This window comes from Lissotriton vulgaris, chromosome 1_1 (assembly GCF_964263255.1).
Source record: "Lissotriton vulgaris chromosome 1_1, aLisVul1.2, whole genome shotgun sequence".
Taxonomy (NCBI): Eukaryota; Metazoa; Chordata; class Amphibia; order Caudata; family Salamandridae; genus Lissotriton; species Lissotriton vulgaris.
The window spans coordinates 2,121,739,881-2,121,758,534 of NC_141685.1; the positions used below are offsets into that span (position 1 = coordinate 2,121,739,881).

At 48.9% G+C, this 18,654-nt stretch overlaps 1 protein-coding gene across 1 annotated transcript in view; it reads left to right on the forward strand.

Moving 5' to 3' along the window:
* The window catches only part of POLR3B (RNA polymerase III subunit B), a 1,027,565-nt gene that overhangs the window by 965,481 nt on the left and 43,430 nt on the right, over positions 1-18,654 (forward strand). Inside the window, exon 26 of the mRNA XM_086921773.1 lies at positions 6,552-6,665. Coding sequence (XP_086777899.1) covers positions 6,552-6,665 — 114 coding nt within the window. The remainder of the gene's footprint in view (positions 1-6,551; positions 6,666-18,654) is intronic.

An 18,654-nucleotide genomic window follows, 5' to 3' on the forward strand; every position in this document is an offset into this window, starting at 1 on the left:
GAGACCGCATGGGCTTACACTAATCTGCTGTCCTCTCCCGGCCCGGCACAGCTCCCAAAACTAAACAGCACAGACCCCTTTACCCTGCGGAGATGTCGCAAGTACAGCCTCTATCTCTCCGGTTAGGGAAAGAGCAGCCGCAAAGTGAGGCCTCACCCAACTTACCGCTCCAACACTGCAGAAACTATTTGCCTAGAGGTAGGCCCAAAGCAAGGCCTTGGCCGATTCTGTATAGGTCTGGACTCCCCTTGAGTTCACCACTGTCACAGGGACATCACAGTGGATTACCCCCCTCCTCCTTATACCGGGGGCTAGACACGGCACCACCAAGCGGGAGGGGCAGAGAGAAAACCCTTCTCGGGCTACAACACCGGGACCTTGCTGTGCCTCATCTACTCTCGTGCCTGCAAAGTAGAATCCACTGGCAAGCCATACTCTGACTAATCATGCAGGGTGCTACCTAGCGGCCCCCATAGCCGGAGCGCAGCCTCCAACCACTTGCTCTTAAAAACCCCACCACCCACTTGTTTCTTGGGCCCAGCTCCCACAAGCCCCAAGCAACTCAAGACTCGGTCGAGGCCCTCTCTAGGGCAGAGACACCCCGGTGCTCTTCTCTCCTCCCACAGGCTGGATCCTCCTCTCTCGGAGCTCAACATGCTGGCGGCCTCCTGTGTGACATCCCTCCTGTTTTTCACTACTGCACCCCCGAAAAAAGTGCCACAACTTACCTGGCTGCCACCATCTCTCCAACTGGCATAATGGGTTGAGGCGATCTGAAACAGCGTATGCTGACATTTGACACTCCTGGCACGTCGGAACCCCGATAAGGAGAGCAAGGTAGAGTCGGATGCACAACCCCCGCACTCGAGGGCACAGTGGCCATCATGGCAGATCTGCGCGCTGAGTTCCGCGCCATTGACTCGATTCGACTCACTCACCTCGCGACTCGACAGAATGGTAGAACACCTTGAAAGCCAAAACACCCAGCATGAGGAAGCTGAAGAACTCATCTCCACCTATGAAGACCAAGCCATGGACACCACGCGCCAGTTAGAAAAGACAGAGCAATTGCTGAAGGCCGTAGCAGTAAAAAATGAAGACTTAGAGGCCAGATCCCAGAGAAATAATATACAAATTCTGTAAGCAGCAAACATTGGGCGTCCTGAGATCTTTGCTGAGACATTGCTTACCGAACTTTTCGGAACCGAACAATTCTGCAAGGTCCTTCTCGAGGAAAGGGCGCACATGTCACTGGGCTCCCGCCCCTCCACAGCCCATAATCGCACGCTTACTCAACTATAGGGACAGGGACACAGCTCTTCGCCTGGCCCGAGAGAATGCACTGTTACATTACCAAGGCTCCACGCTCACTTTCTACCCAGACCACACAGCCGCAGTTCAAGAAGCTTATCGCAAATTTACAGATGCGAAAATGGCCTAAAATACGCCATGCTCTACCTTGCCCGGTTGAGAGTAACCATAGATGATCCCGTTATTTTGATACCCAAGCTCTGACCTTCTGTAAACTACAAAAGGATAATAATTGCAGAAGCCCTCCTCACTCCTCTGGACACCTGTCCCCGGACTGACAGCTGGTGGCAAGTGCTGAATTCCTTCCCTCGGAATAACGGCTGCCTTGTTGTACCCCTCTCGCCACCTCCCTTTCCACCATGATGGCAAGTATTCTCGGCATCCTGTTTTGACATATACTGGGGATTGTTGCTCTCTGTTACAGTGCCCTGTGAAGCGACAGCAAACTACATTGGAACTAAGTGATGACTACGATGTTTCAAAACAATTCAAACGTTTCTGTACTCCTCTTCTACAAGTGGTACATTATACAGAACTGGCATTGAGCTTCCAAAGCTTTTCCCGCCCCCTGCGGTTGACACCGACCGATTTGACTTTGAGATGTTATTTTTTTTAAAGTTAGGATATTGGGAATTTGCAGGCCTTTGCGCCCTGGTGAGAGTGGTGGGTGGTTTCTTTGGGTATTTGTTCTCTCTTAGTCTGCTCTTTTGCCCCTCTTTTTGTCCTCGCTCCCTCCCTATGTGCCCCCCTCCTCCGCATGCAGTGCACTCCATAATCACATCATAAACACATACATCAATTTTTCCCTATGGGATTGACTCCTGACGCAAGTGTTGAGGAGAGGCTGCTTACCTGGAACGTGCGGGGACTGAACAACCCCAGGAACCGTAAGCTTGTACTAGCCTACCTCCGTAGACGCATTTCTACAAGAAACACACCTACCCGGCAAACCTCCCCCCATTCGCTTCCTCATCGGGTCCCATTGATTCTTCTATGGCTACAGCACTTACTCCTGTGGAGTGAATATCCTAATTCATCGCAACCTCCCCTTCACCCATCAGCTCACCATTGCCGACTAACACAGGCGATACCTTATGGTGGTCGGGTCACTGCTGGGCAAAACAACCCTACTCCTCAACATCTACTCTCCTAACATAGATGAACCTGCATTATTTTCTGATCTCCACGCACTGCTCAACAGGCATGATTATGACACACTACTTCAAAGGGGGGATCTGAACCTCTGGCTAGACCCTGGCCGTGATTACTCCAGCTCCGGGCACAACATAAAGCCTCAAGCTCTACAAGCATTCCAAGACCTTCTGCACTCCCTAGCCCTGTGTGACGTATGGTGGTCACACCACCCTGATGCACCAGGCTACACATTTCATTCAGCACCGCATTTTACCTGGACACAAGCAGATTATTGGTTTTCTAATTCCCTTGGCTGGCAATGGATTCGCAACATAGAAACTCAATGCTGTACTTTATCGGACCATGCTCCCATGTTTCTTCACCTGGCTATCCCATACACTACTGGGTTGGAACGCAGATGGACCTTCCCGGCTACAGCTTTGTCAGACACCCTCTTCAAATCCAAGCTGCACAACACAATTCTTAAATACTTCACATCAAAATCTGGCTCGGTGACACAACACGCAGTGTTATGGGACGCATTCAAGGCCTATATTCATGGCATCTGCATCTCCAAGCAAGCTAGGTCCTATGCTCAATAGCCTTGACCGACTTGAAGCCGAACAACCGCATTAGACTACTCGCCCACTTCATCTGACACTTCTCATAAACGCAACGCTCTCATGCTCTAATTTAACGAACACACTGACAGGGAGGCAACACTACTGGGCAAAGACTGTCCGGCCAGGGAGAGCACCCTGCAGGACTCTTGCACGCCTGGTGGGACCCCCCGGAAAACTAGACACATCACTTCTCTGCAGCATCCCGACAATTCCATTGCCACAGACAATACCTACATTATGTCAGAACTAGCTTCCTACTGTCAGTCTACATATGCAATCAAACTCCCCACTGACTTCACACATCATCAAAACTACTTGGAAGAGGTTGAAATGGAATGGCTGACTAAGGGACCAGCACAATTCCTCAGTGAACCTTTTACCACAGAAGAGATCGGCCAGGCCGTAGACGCTCTTGACGATCAAAGGCTCCCATCCTTGATGGACTATTCAGAACCTTTTACAAAACATTTAAGCAAACCCATATACCACATCTACAGGAGGTTTATGCCGAATCACTTACTAACGGAGCTCTCCGTCCTTCAATGAGAGAAGCAGCAATCTCTTTTCTGCGGAAACCTGAAAAAGACCCCATTACTTGCAATTCATATTGCCCCCTCTCCTTAATAAACTTCATCAAGAAAATACAAATTCTCTCATCGGTACAACCCGGTTTCATTCCACATAGTTCGACCACCCTGAACCTCTGGACTGTATTTTCAGTAATAAATAGGATGTCACTGACTACCCCAGCAGCGGTGGCCCTTCTCGACACTGAGAAGTCCTTTGACTCCCTTGAATTGCCTTTTCTCTTTGCCACGCTCCGTAAGCTTGGAATGCCCGCATACATCATCGCATTGATTGCACTTCTATACTAATCCCCCACAGCTAGGCTCTGAGTGAACGGCTGCCTTTCAGCCCCCTTTCTGGTTTCTCACAGCACGCTCTTTATAGTAGCAACGAATCCCCTAGTCAGGCATCTCCAAGAGAAACATATGCACTACAGCCTCCGATTCTGCCCAGGACCTCTGCTTTTTACTATGTATGCAGATTATATCCTGCTTCTTAGCAGAGACCCTTACAGTTACAACCCCTTATCGCCGAGATCAGCGACTTTGGAGACCTGTCCGGCCTGCTTATTAACTGGGGCAAGTCGGAGCTAATTCTCTCTCACAGACTCGACTAACCTGTCAGGTGGCAATCTCCCTCTCCGGTTGGCGGAGAATACCACAAAATACCTAAGAATCACCCTGCACAGAAATAAAGAACAGGTTATCCTTCTTATCTATGGACCCGCCGTGGAGATGCTCACCTTGCAGGTAGAGCACTGTATCCAGCAACCATTATCCATGGCCGGCAGCATTTCCCTTATTAAAATGAATGTCCTTCCTCGATTCTTCTACTTATTTGTCAATATACCTATCTCTGCAGCTGCTGATCCGCTTGGTTTGGGCTGGACGGAGGCCGCGGATAGCCTGGGACACTCTAACCCTGCCTTACGAACGAGGAGGATTTGCTGTCCCTGACCTACATCTGTATTACCTGGTCGCACAAGCCCATTTCACTTATCACTGGTTTCACCCTGACGCTCGCATACCATACACCAAACCCGAGCCAGACCTTTCCAAACCCACCCCTATAGGGGCAAAATTTCCACTAGGCATGCAACTAGATCCTAAGGATATACAGCCTTTATCTACCACTTGCTGGGCCTAGCGCAAGCTGAGTCTACTTCTAGGCTCAGGCTCTCTATACTCACCCAACCTCCCATTACTTCAGAACCCACTTATACCATCTACAGCCGAGAAAGTAGTTCAACGTACACTCAGTAAGTTGCAATTACACACTATGGGATCCCTATTTCAGGTTGGCCATGCGTTGTCTATGGTTGACCTGATTGTGCGGGCAGAGATGTCCCACATGGACACATTCATTGTGACTAGGCTACTCAGTGCTCGCTGCTCGACAATCCCCTCCTTTCCCCTCCCACTAGAGGAGTTTGCACCTCTCACACTCCTAATAGATGAGCAGGATGGGTCGCACCTGGTCACTAAGCTATACCGGGCATGTATGGCGCTCAAACAAGTAAAAGACAGGGGTTGCGGCACCACTGGGAAGAGGATCTAGGTCAAGCCTAATCTTACAAAGAGTGGACTTGCAGTCATGAACAAATTAAGAGGGTATCCCCTAACCACAGGCATAAACTACTTCATTTCAAATCCATTCACCGAACACACATCACACGGGTAGAACTGGCTAAATATGACCCAACACCGACTTTGCACACATGACCTGGACCTGTCCACTCTTATCTATATACTGGACCACAATATTTCACTTAATCACCCCAGATTCAAAGCTATAGACCAACTGTTAACTAAAAGGGAAATTGCATTGTATTGGGGCACCAGACAATGTCCCACGAAGGAGGCATGGCTCCGCAGTATGACATTCTGCGATATGCATACTGAGAAAAACTTCTTAGTTCAACCCCCTGCATCACGACCTAAGGATATCTGGCATCTTTATCGCCTTTACCTACTCCACCTGCAACATGAGTCCCCTGTCCCATCCCATGTGTTCAACTGATCACGATAGAACATCACCCACGAACTTGCCACATGCGCACTGAGCATTGCCCCAACCTGGATGCACGCCTGCTTCATACTTGCATATTTCTAGTTGCTTATACCATCTCCTCAAAATAGCCTCATCCTTTCCGGCCCCTATACCTGCCTATCTTGAGTGTCCATGCGGGTAGACCCCCTCCCCCTTTCTGCACCCAATCCCTCTTTCTCTTCCTTCTTAATCTACCCCGCTTTTTGAACGCCCTAAATTCTTTCTGTATAAAATCTCTTCTTTTCTGGGACCACCCGTTGCCGAAATGGACTAATATCCTCATGTGCTATTGGTATCATGGACACCTGTGATTGACACACCATTGCAAGATGTTATGTACTATAACTGTCCCCCTTGGCATTGCTGCCCCATTTTTCCTCTCCCCCAAAGACAAATATCACTGTAGCCTCTCCCTTTTCTCTGTTCCTCTTTTGCTTTTATGTGTATATTAAACAAATATGCGTGTGTGACATACAAAAATAGAAACATCTGTCTCTCTCTCTCGGTAGGTATGTACTTCGCCCGCTTTGACATGGACTGTCTTTGTAATTTAAAACAGATGGCATTAAAGCAAATTAGTCCTAAAATCAAATCATTCTTTCTATCATTAGGCAGATTGTGGGACGAACATTTGGCTAGTTCACCTGAACAGGGTGTACAATTTTTAGTGAGTGAAGGAAAGTTTGTGGTAACAGTAAAGAAAAATCAATGCTTTGTGTACCCTGTTCATTATGTGGTAAATTAACTCTGAAGAAGATACTAGGAGGGGAATGTGTACTTTCACTGCAGGAAATTTGAAAAGGAAGGCTCGCTTTAGTAATTGTGTAATTTAAATAGTATAATCCTGGTTTTTCTTGTATCCATTAGAGAACCTTTGGAAGCCTACATCTATTTTGGGCCTGTTTACTATCAGAAGCTGAAACACATGGTGCTAGACAAGATGCATGCAAGAGCTCGGGGACCTAGAGCGGTCCTGACCAGGTACGAAGTATTAATACTTTATTACGGTATTGGTACATGCCTAAGTGTATCCCTTTTATTTGACTGGTTGAGAAAAGCTGATGGTCATCTCCCATTGTATTTTACCACATGATATTGTCCCCAGTAAAAGCTTTTGCCTGCTTTACAGCCAATTTATTGATCAGCACAGTTTAATCAGTTCCCAAGGCATAAATATTATTCACTTGCATGTCAAAAGACCTTCATCAGGCACAGAGAAAGAGTCAGAGTTGTAATGGCCTTTCTCATGCAAATCATTTAAAAAAAAAAAAAACTTCTATCTCTCCATTTCCTGTCTCCACATCTATCTTGAACTTGATTAAATGATCCAGTGGATCCATGGGGAAACTATTACATTGAATTGAATTTGTAATTTGTAAGGGCAGGCATCACCCGGGAAGTTGTATCTCTGTGCTAAGGAATGGTGTAAGTAGGGCTAGGCAGGCCAATTACTGAAACAATTCAGTCTTTAGGAGTTTCCTGAAGTGGTGAGGATTGGTGCGTATTTGGATGGGCAGTTGATTCCAGTGCATGGGGGCAAGATACATGCATTTAAAGAAGCTATTCTGTGTTGATGACTAAAATGTTTGTCCTTTTGATGCTAGTGTCAAGTTGGCCATGAGTATGAAATGTTAGGAAATGTTTGCCCTTTTTATACAGGCAGGTCTTGCTAATAATAAAGAGCCCTAGGACAACACTGATTGGCCTTTTAGCTTAACCCACGTCCAAGTAGTCCTTTCCTTTTTTGATTCACTGCTGGTCCTTTTGCACGTAATGATGCATAGTTGAGCATTGGGAACATTTTCCCAGACCTGGGCTTGCCAAACATCCTCCAGCATTTGGTTGCTTCAGATTGTGCCTTGACCTTCTGTGCCTTTTATCACTTTTCTGCTCTTTGCCACTAGTTCCTTAAACCCCACACAGAGATAGCTTAGCAATTAATTTTCATGGCAAAGAGAGGTTTTCCACAGCGGACCAAACAAAAGCGCACCTACAACTTCCGAAGTCCCATAAAGTATTAAGTCTCTTTTGCTGTTAAACCTCCGAGACCTGCTGTGGTTCGGTCCCACTGGAATCCCGGATAGAAATTTGAAAATGCGTGGAGGCAGCACCAAATTCAAAGTAAGTCGCAGAAGCACAGAATATTGTAAAAATATATTTTTCTTTTCAATAAATGTTCATGCAATAACAGCATGGACTACAACAGGCTTGAAAGGTTAAACATTTTGGCAACTGTATTATGGCTAAACCAGACTATATGCATTTTCCAGCTATAGAATTTGTCAGACTTTCTTCAAAGCTCTACTTTGGTCAAGCCTAATCTTTATGGCTCAGTCACAGTATATGCATAAATGTCAAGCATCTCAGCAGCAGGAAAAGGCATGATAATAGAATGTTCGTATATTTTCATACTGTTCCTCATACTGTTAAGTAGGTGTTTCACTTTTATGATTGGAAAACTGACCAGTTTCAGTCTGGCACATTAAAAAAGAGTTCATATAAGAAACCTGCATGTGGCCGATCTTCTGAGTCCCGAGGTGATAGACCTTCTGAGTCCCGAGGTGATTGGCACTTCTTGAATCTCTAAGCTGCTTCCTTTTCCAGCCTTGCAAAGTTGGCAGGTCGCCAAGATACTTCCTGCTCATCTCCGATTGTATGCGGATGCAGTGGCCCATCAGGAGATCACGCCTTGAAATTCCAGGACACTAATGAAACTGAGTAATATGGGACAAAGTTTTCAGTGTATGATGAGGAGAGCAGGGTGGCCAGTGTACCCTGGCATAGGTAGTGTCATTGGGTGGAGGGGAACTCCTGTAAGATTAATGTGAGGGGTGCCTGACCTGATACTTCTGGTAGAGTTTGTGGGGCAGAAAAGGTCAGTACTTCTCTGCCGTTAAAAATACATTAAGACTCTAAACCCTTGAGCCAGATGAGAAACCCTTATTCTTACTAGAACTCAGCATGATTTCCAACCCATTTGTAGACCTGTTGAGAGATTGTGAGTTAATCTATGCTCTCATATTGCAGTATATAAGTCTGTGTCTAAAGTTAGATTCATCCCCATGATAAAGAATCTGAAATTAAAGAACGGCTGTTTACTAAATAATGCCCAATAGATACATAAGAAAGATGACAACTCATCTAAGAAAGATTAAGATCTACGGCAATTATGTATTTTTTAAATTATGTTTGAAAAGTTTGCCTCCAGCTTCTAAATGGAGTGTTGTACGGTTCCTACTAATTTAGTAAGACTGTGCGTTTGGACAACATATGCATCCAAATATGGGACTGAGCACACTATATTCAGTATGTTGGCCCAATTCCTAACTAGCTCACAGTGCACCATCTGGACCCCTAAACCTGGCAGGGGACCGGATGGTGTCTGCAACCTCAGAACATGAACACTTTAATTTCCCCAAGGAAATCGTGGAAACAGATATAGCTTTTCCTTGTTACCTCAGGCATGCCTAAAGGGAGAAATAAGAAATACACAAACTGGCATTTCAATCATTTATTGAAGCAATTGGATTCCTGTGTAAAATACATGAGCTGCAATTATTAGTAGAAGGAAACAAAGTATTGTTCTGAGTGAAGTAGTGTGGCTCACTGGTTAGAGGCGGCAGACCCGAGAGCAGAGGACGGCCCGGGACCAGGGTTCGATTCCCGACGCGGCAGGTTTCTGGACCAGGGTCAGCGGACTCGATAATTCTCTCGCCTCGGTGCCCACTCTGATCAGCGATCACACTCGGCAACTCTGGGCATTAGCTTGCCTCATCTTCACTAACGGCCCCACCAGACCGCCGGGGATGCCTGGTCTCACCCTGGAGATACCCACTAAGGGACCATCTCTCAGGGAAGCCAGGAAGGGTTTCGCAGCGGTCGAAGCGCGGAGATACTCCTCCGGGAGTCGATCCTAGCGCTATATAAACCTGCAATTAATTAATTAATTAATTGTTACTAGTATTACAAGAATGGTGAATACGATGAACAATTCAACCATTATAATTATTGCAGTGATTATATGAGTGTATGAACATATAGCATAATGGTACTCCTACCTAGCACTACCTATAATCTTTTTTCTTTTTTTTTTTTTATTTGTCCTCATATATGCCACCAGTAAATACTCTAGATGGGAACCCCATATGCCTTTCACATTGTCAAAATTGATACCACCCTGGACTCAATGTGTGGCAATCAGGGGTCACCCAGAGGTAGGCTGTTTCCTTGTCCAACTCCCCTGTCCTCTGATGGAATACCTCGGACCTCGGGATGACAGGACCGACACAAACCTCTGGCATAATCATCGGACCGTTATCTCGACAACCAGGCCACCAGTTCCGACCACACATTGTCTGTGCTTTCTACTCTGCATGTTATGTCCATCTTACTGACTTCTATGATGTTTCGTAAACAATCAGTAAACCTGGGAGGGGCCGCTGACTTCCATTCTTTACAAATCTCTCTCCTTGCTATAACCATCACATAGAATATAAATTGTGAGGAATAGTTATTAACGTTGTAACCAGGTGGTAAACCAAAAAAAACTAACCTCGGAGAGCATGTAATAGTGGTTGTTAAAACCTTCCCCAGGAAGTCCACGATCTCCTTCCAGTATTCAAGAATCTTTGGACATTCTAGGAATATATGTATGTCGTCGGCTGCCAGGAGTTTACAGCGTGGGCAACAATAATTCTCAAGTGTGACCCTGGACAGTTTAGCCGGGGTCCAGTACACCCGATAGACCATGTACAGATGGTTTCTCCTTAGATTAGCTGGTTTTATTAGGCTCTGGGACAAGGAGAAAGAATCTGTCCAGATCTTACTAGTTACTTCGGGACTATCTGATATCAAATTACCCCAAAGACTTGCCAACTCACAGTTTAACATTCCTGTTGCCCCCATTAATGCCCTGTACCAAGATGAAACCTCTCGTTTCCACCCTCCTCCCCTGCAGACAGAATCAAGGATCTCAGAGTCCCTCTCTCGCTGTAACGTCTGCAATACCTATAATCTAGAGAGCATAGTATCAATGCAATATGCTAGATCACTTGAAGCAGCCTAACTCTCCATTTACCTGCATGTGAAGTATCAGGTAGCCAGGCTTGTGTAGAACAAGCCGCCGTCCTTTGCATGATGGATATGAGAGTCAGCAAGGCTGGAAATGAGTAACAGGTGATTGTCCAGGATAATCCTTCGAAGTGCTCCTCTGGCGAGCTAAAGCTCAGAAGCAGTTTATATAATAGAAACTGGTTCCATTTGCACTCTGCCTGAGGTCCATTGTTAGTGTCATTGTTTGTCTTTCTGATTCAGAGCTTTGTCCTTTTTAAAGAAAAAAACTTTATTTACGAGTTTCCACAGATCATTGAATCGTGCAATGATAAATACAAAGGTATCTTACAGCAAAACAATACTGGATATGCAGTCCGGGTGTTTAAGCAAAATTATATGTTCAAACAACACTGAATATCCAATGAAAAATCAATACTATCCCGACCCTCATCAGACCTTATCACAATTGTAGTGCAATTAGCCTCCCAATATACTGTTTTGTGCCTGTGTTTGTGGCCTGGTCCCCTCCGCTTTATCCAGCAGTCAAACAGAGCGTATCTCTATGTAACATGAAACCCAAATATCATACTTTTAGTGTGTCTCACCCAATCCCCGTTGGTGGTATGCCCTGCTCTCGTGATGTGGCAGAGTCGTCCTGTCGTGTAGTTAAATATGTTCTGAAAGGTCATCATATGTCCCTAGGTCTGGAGGAGGTGGGGGTCGTGCTCGCGTACAACTCACTTTTCATAGAACATGATGCTAAACTATTCATCCAGCCCTTAATTGAAGGCGAGGCCTTCCCACCCCAATATATCGCAACTTCTCTTTTGGCTAACAAAAGTCCAATGGCGACAAACTTCCTGATTTTGGTAGGGAACTGAGCAACATACCCTAGTAGTGCTATTTCTGGCAGGGGCACCATTGGAACATTTACCATACTGCTTATAGTGGCATGCACCTGTTCCCAAAACACGTGTAAACACGGGCATGTCCACGCCATGTGGGCGAAGGCCTTATTCAGGACAGTGATGAGATCTGGATGGATCTATTCTGTGTGTTCTGGATGGGGTTATGTATGTTCTACGCACAAAATGTAAATGTATTAATCTATGACGGCTGTTGAGAGAAACATTTTTTGTAACTGAACAGCAGAAAGACCATTGTTCATTCGTGATTGGGTTGCCTAAGTCCTTCTCCCATGCGGTGCGTGCTCTACTGTCATCGACGGGGATAATAGTTGCACATGCTTTATAAAGTCTGGAGATCAGGTGAACACCTCATTCCCTTTCTATTACCATGGTCAGTGGTGTAAATGATGGAGGTTTGAGAGGGAAATCAGGGGCTATGGAGCATAATGCAGACCGTAATCTAAGAACAAATTTATCCATGAATGTGGCTTTAGGGAATTGGGATACATCGTCTGCCTCAAAGATGTGGCCTTTTGGAAACAGATCATCCATTTTTGCTAGGTTAAATTTAGCACCAGTTCGCCGCACAAGTCTTTCACCAGTGATTTGGAGCAACCTGGCATTCGGGAGAGGTAATACTGAGGAGTAAAGAATTGGAGTGCGAGTAAGTCGTCTCTGTTTCTCCCATACCCAACTGGTTGTGGATAACTTTTGGGATCTCTGGGGAAACCGGTACGCAAGATCGCTGCCAGTGTGTCTGGATGAACCAGATCCGATTCTGGGCATAAATATGGAATTCTTGCATCTGAAAGAAACAGGTTAGTGTTAGATTCCTTACCTTAGAAATATCCCCAGGCGTCAGACTGGATCCGGAAAGTGTTGCGTAGCAGTACCCCTGCACGTCGGTAGGCGTCGTCTGCGGCTCCTTGTCCATAGTCTGCGTCGTTGGCGCCGAGATGACGTCGTCGGAGTACTTAGACGCCGCCCTCGCGCTCTGACGTCAGTTCTTCTATTTGCCGCGCCAGCAAGCGCAGATCCGGAAAAAGCAGTACTCCTTAGTCACTTTTTGACTAACTTTTTCGATCTTTTTGATCCTGTTTCAAGTCGTAAGACTATCGGTGCCGGTAGGGATGCCCGGGTTCAAGCCCTGTGCCAATTGCAACCGACTGATGTTGGTTACCGACCCCCATCGCCGGTGCCTGTATTGCCTTGGGGCCGACCATGATGACAAGTCGTGCCCCGACTGCGGGGCCTTGTTGTCGAAGGCCAGACGGGAGCGGTCCCGTAAGCGCCTCGAGCTCCGGCAGTCGGCCCGCACCGTTCACGGTCCAGGTCGAGTAGGAGGTCGAAGGACCAGTCGCGGGACCACAGTCATCGAAGCTCGGCGAGTCAACACCATTCGTCGGGCTCCAAGTCCTCAGGTAAGAGGGTCGAAGAGACGACCTCGCTTTTCGGACTCCCCCCCCCCCCCCACCCCCCCCCCCCGATGCTCGCGCGATGCGGCCGGGAGTTCGGGCGAGACCACCCACGTGGCTCCGCCGGAGCCGCAAGCGCCGGTGCCAGCTCCATACCGGACGGTCCCTGGGCTGAATGCGACGCCAGAGGAGATTAATGCCTTCCTCATGGCTATGAGGTCGCTCTCTCCTCCGTCGGGTCCCGCTGTGGCGCTATTGGGTGCTTCGGCCCCGGCACCGTTGACGACTCCGGTCCCGACGCCGCAGGGCCCCACCGGATCCGGGTCCGGATCTGGGTCACCCGTGGTCGACCTTACGACCCGTCCGCCGGCGCCGACCCTCAGGGTGTCACGCCCGACGCCGTCCCAGGACGATGTCGTCCCTGGTCCTTCCCTCGGTCCGGATCCGGTGTCGGACTGGCGTCGCTCGACGCCACATTCGACACCGAGAGAAGAGCAATTCTTCTATGATCCGGCCCATCCTTTGAACCTGACTATCAGGAGATGGGAGGCGAGAGGGATTGGGAGGGGTCCCCAGACCCTCTGGCACGAGAGTGCCAGTACTTTCAGGACTGGGCACTGGATCTAGGGGAGGCCAGTGGTTTGGACACTTCACCCGACACTGGCTTTGTCTCCCCTCCTACCGTGGCTACGGAGGAGGGGCTGCTTACAGCGTGGTGCTGATGAGGGCAGTCCAGGCCTTGCGACTTGAGATCCCTGTCGCGGCTGTGAGGACTAATTTCCTCATCGAGGTCCTTAAATCGCAGGCAAGCTCTGCCGTTTAATGAGGCCCTTACTGATGTTCTGTTGGGCACTTGGTCCAGGCCTGCTACAGGTCCCCCTGTAGATCGGAACGTGGCCAGGTGCCACCCCTCTGCCCTGGGCGACCCTAGCTTCCTGTCCACCCACCCCACCCCCGAGAGCCAGGTTATCCAGGCCTCTAACTCCCAGACCGCATTCCCGACTGCACCACCTGATCGGGAATCCAAAAGGTATGAGTTTGGGGTTGCGGTTGGTCAACACCGCTTGTCTTTTGGGCCGTTATACCCACTCTCTGTGGGACACGGTCGGGGATGTGCTGCTAGCTTGCCCGAAGGAGGCCCGGTTCAAACTCGCTCAAGCTCTTGCGGAAGGGCGGATGCGGCACGGTATTCTATCCGATGTGGGCTGGATACCACGGACTCGCTGAGCAGGGCGATTTCCACAATGGCGGTTCGCCACTACGCCTGGCTGAGGTCCGCCAACTTTTCGGTTGATGTCCAGAATTCCCTCATGGACATGCCGTTTGATGGCAGTCGCCTCTTTGGCGACAAGGCAGACAGTGCGTTTCAATGACTCCAGGGCTACGGCCAAGTCCTTGGGCCTGTCGGGCCAGCGCCAGCAGACTTCTGCCTTTCGCTCCTTTCGTGGCCAAGGAGGGGGCTCCCCCTCACGTCGTGCCAGCCACAGGCCGCAGACTAAAATCCAGCGCGGCGGCGGACGTGGTAACCGCCGTGGCGGTGCCAGAGGACAGCGATGGGGCCATTGAGCGCGTTCCTGGGCCAGAAGTAGGGTGTGATTGTTAATCCCACTACTTTCTGGTTCCCAATAAGGGAAAAGGAGGATCACGCCCTATCTTGGACCTGCGGAACGTCAACGGTTTCCTCCGGAAGGAGAAGTTCAAGATGCTGACTTTGGCTCAGGTCTTAACTAACCTAGACCCAGAACACTGGATGGTAGCGTTGGACTTGAAGGATGCATATTTTCGCATTCCCTGTCCTGCCTGCCCACCGGCGCTACCCTCGTTTCACGGTAGGCCGCGAGCACTTTCAGTTTACTGTGATCCCCTTCGGCCTTACGAGCGCAGTTTCGGGTTTATCCTCCCGAACAGCGGGTTCGGAATATTCAGGCTCTGATTCCAATCTTTCGGCCTTTATCCCGAGTCTTGTCAGGTTGACGCTGCGGCTTCTGGGGCTGATGGCCTCCTGCATCCTTCTGGTGCATCACGCCAGGTGGCGGATGCGGGCTCTGCAGTGGGACCTGAAGTTTCAGTGGGCCCAGCATCAGGGCAACCTGTCTGACCACGTCCTGATCTCGGAGGGCACTGCAAGACAGTTGCAGTGGTGGCTCACGGACCGCAATTGGGTCAACGGCAGATCCCTCTTCCCTACCCCAACCGGAGCACGTATTAGTGACGGATGCGTCCCTCCTGGGCTGGAGGGGCCACATGGGAGAGGCGGAGATCAGAGGCCTCTGGTCTCAGGCGGAGTCCCAGCTCCATATCAACCTTCTGGAGCTGCGAGCGATTCGACTTGCACTGAAGGCATTCCTTCCCTCTGTTCGGGGAAGTGTAGTGCAGGTGTTCACGGACAACACCACCGCCATGTGGTACTGCAACAAACAGGGGGGGGGGGGGGGGGGGTAGTGGACCCTTTGTCAGGAGGCTCTGCGGCTCTGGCAATGGCTGGAACACTATGGCATCACCCTGGTGGTTCAACACATGGCAGGTTCCCTGAACGCCAGGTCGGACGAACTCAGCCGCCGGTGCATGATGGATCACGAATGGCGTCTGAACTCGTACGTGGTGCAAGGTCTCTTTCAGCGATGGGGAGAGCCTTGGTAAGATTCATTCGCCACCGAAGAGAACGCAAAATGTCATCAGTTCTGTGCGTTGGAATTTCCTAGGCGGCACTCGCTCGGGGACACTTTTCGTCGCGAGTGGAGCTGCGGTCTATTGTAAGCCTTTCCGCCTATACCCTTTCTGCCCAGAGTGCTGAAGAAGATCAGGTGCGACCGAGCCCAAGCCATCCTTGTGGCTCCGGACTGGTCACGAAGATACTGGTATCCCGAGCTACTCAGCATGTCAGTCGATCCCCCGATTCGTCTGCCTCTTCAGGAGGACCCTCTGTCGCAGCAGCAGGGGACCGTCCTCCACCCGAACCTGTCCAGTCTCCACCTCCATGCGTGGAGATTGAGCGGCGACAGTTGAGGCCATTTGACTTGCCTCCTGAGGTCTGTGATGTGATTCTGGCAGCCAGGCGTCCCTCCACTAAATCGGTATACGCCTGCAGGTGGAACAAATTTGTGGCATGGTACACAGCAAAAGCTGTGGATCCCCTTTCTGCCCCCCTTTCAGAGGTTCTCCTCTTTCTTCTTTCTCTTGCCCAGCAGGGCTCTGCTCTGGGCACAATCAAGGGCTACCTCTCTGCCATTTCAGCCTTTTTAAGTTTACCTGATCAGCCTTCTCTTTTCAAGTCCCCTGTTGTAAATAGATTCTTGAAGGGCATCACTCACATGTTTCCTCCTGTTCCTTTCGTGATGCCTCAGTGGGACATGAACCTTGTTCTTACTTATTTGATGTGCGCTCCTTTCGAGCCACTTCACAATTGCCCTTTTCGTCTTCTCACTCTTAAGACTGCCTTCCTGGTTGCCATCACCTCTGCCAGGAGATTGAGTGAGCTCCAGCCTCTTTCCTCTAAGCCTCCTTTCTGTCCATCCGGACAAAGTTATCTTAAGAACGCGTCCTTCTTTCCTGCCCAAGGTGGTTACGGCCTTTCACATCGGGTAGTCCATCACTTTGCCCACCTTCTTTCCGCCTCCTCATCCCTCGAAAGAGGAAGAGAGGCTCCACCGTCTGGACCCAATACTGCGCTCCCATTCTATCTGGACAGCACACGCCAGTTCCGGGTGGACGACCAGCTCTTTGTTGGTTAAGAGGGCGCTAAGAAGGGACGTGCGGTTCACAAACGGACCATCTCTCGGTGGATTGTGTTGTGCATCAAGGTATGCTACTCTTTGGCTAAAAAGGAGCCTCCAGTTGGGCTGAGGGCCCATTCCACTCGGGCCACGGTAGCTACTACTGCCCTGGGTCGGGGAGTCCCCTTGCAGGACATCTGTCAGGCAGCTACGTGGGCCTCGCTGCACACGTTCGCTAGACACTGCTGCCTGGACAGGCAAGTCCGGAGAGATGGCTTTTTCTGCCGTTCTGTTCTCCAGGACTTTCTGGTGTGATCATTGGTTCGTAGATCCACCACCGGGGTTGGTATTGCTGGGGTATCTATTCTAAGGTAAGGAATCTAACACTAACCTTTTTCTTTCAGATGCACAAGTTACTTACCTTCGGTAACGATATATATGTAAGAAACAGTAGTTAGTGTTAGATTCCTTACCGCCCCACCCATCCTCCCGGTTCTGCGAACCGATATCTAGGGTTAAGTTTCTTCCCTTTGAGGGCCCTAGTTTCATGGCACCAGTGTCGGTTTTTATCATGGCTCTGCGTTTTTGGCACAGAAAAGCTGTGTATAAGAACTGACGTCAGCACGCGAGGGCGGCGTCTAAGTACTCCGACGTCATCCCGGTGCCAACAAAGGACGCGGAGCCGCAGACGACGCATACAGACGCGCAGGGGTACTGCTACTCAAAACTTTACGGATCCAGTCTGACGCCTGGGGATATTTCTACGGTAAGGAATCTAACACTAACTACTGTTTCTTACAGATATATCGTTACCGAAGGTAAGTAACTTGTGCATCAGGGTGATACCACGCCGGAGCGTAGCTGCACTGGGCTACCAAGTAGTATAGTCGCATGTCTGGGACACCGTATCCTCCTCTGTCATAAGGTAGTGTCAAGATTTGCCACTTAACACAGACCCCTCCGTTGCCCCATATCAGTTGTATTAAATGAATGGGTAATGTCCTAAAGAAACTATTAGGAAGGGGGATTGGAATATTATGAAATAAGTACAAAAATTTAGGAAGCACAACCATTTTAACAAGGGCCACTCTAACTGCCATTGATAATGGGAGCTTGAGCCATTTGTCTGTTTGTTCCTCCAGGGTGGAAACAGCCTGTCCATAGTGTCGTCAAACTATTTGTTCAGCGTCCAAATGTATATGGATGCCTAAATACTTAACCGATTCTGTGCATCATTGTAGTGGTAGCTCCAGGTCCCATCGGGCTGTACTCGCCCTGAGGGGAAAAATTACGGACTTTTTCCAGTTCATGCCCAGCCCTGAATATGAACCAAATTTTTGAATTTTTCTCAACAGAGAGTCTAGGTTTGCCGGCATGTCCCAGACGTACAGTATTGTGTCGTCCGCATATAGCTATACGAACAGCGGGCCTGTGTTGAACTGTAGTCCTTTCTGTAGGTGTTTCTCTTGAAAATGTCACATCAGTGGGTCCATGGCTAAAATAAATAATGGGGGTGATAGTGGACATTGCTGTCTTGTACCTCGCGAAAGGGTGAAGGGAGCAGACAATGTGCCGTTCAGACTCAGCCTGGCTGCATAATAATTCTGTTGTGGCTATGAATCCGGTCAGCCTCCCCATACGTTGCATAATAGATATGACGAATGGCCATTCAACAGAGTTGAATGCCTTCTCTGTGTCTAATAGAATTGAGGCATCTGGGACATCCGGGTTTATTATATGTAAAGTATTAAATAAGGTACGCAGATTAAAAGCAGTAGAGAGGTGGGAAATGAAACCTGACTGTGCCGGTGATACTATGAATTCCATTAATAGTGAAAGTCGAGTGGCGAGAACCTTAGCTAATATTTTATAATCTAGGTTC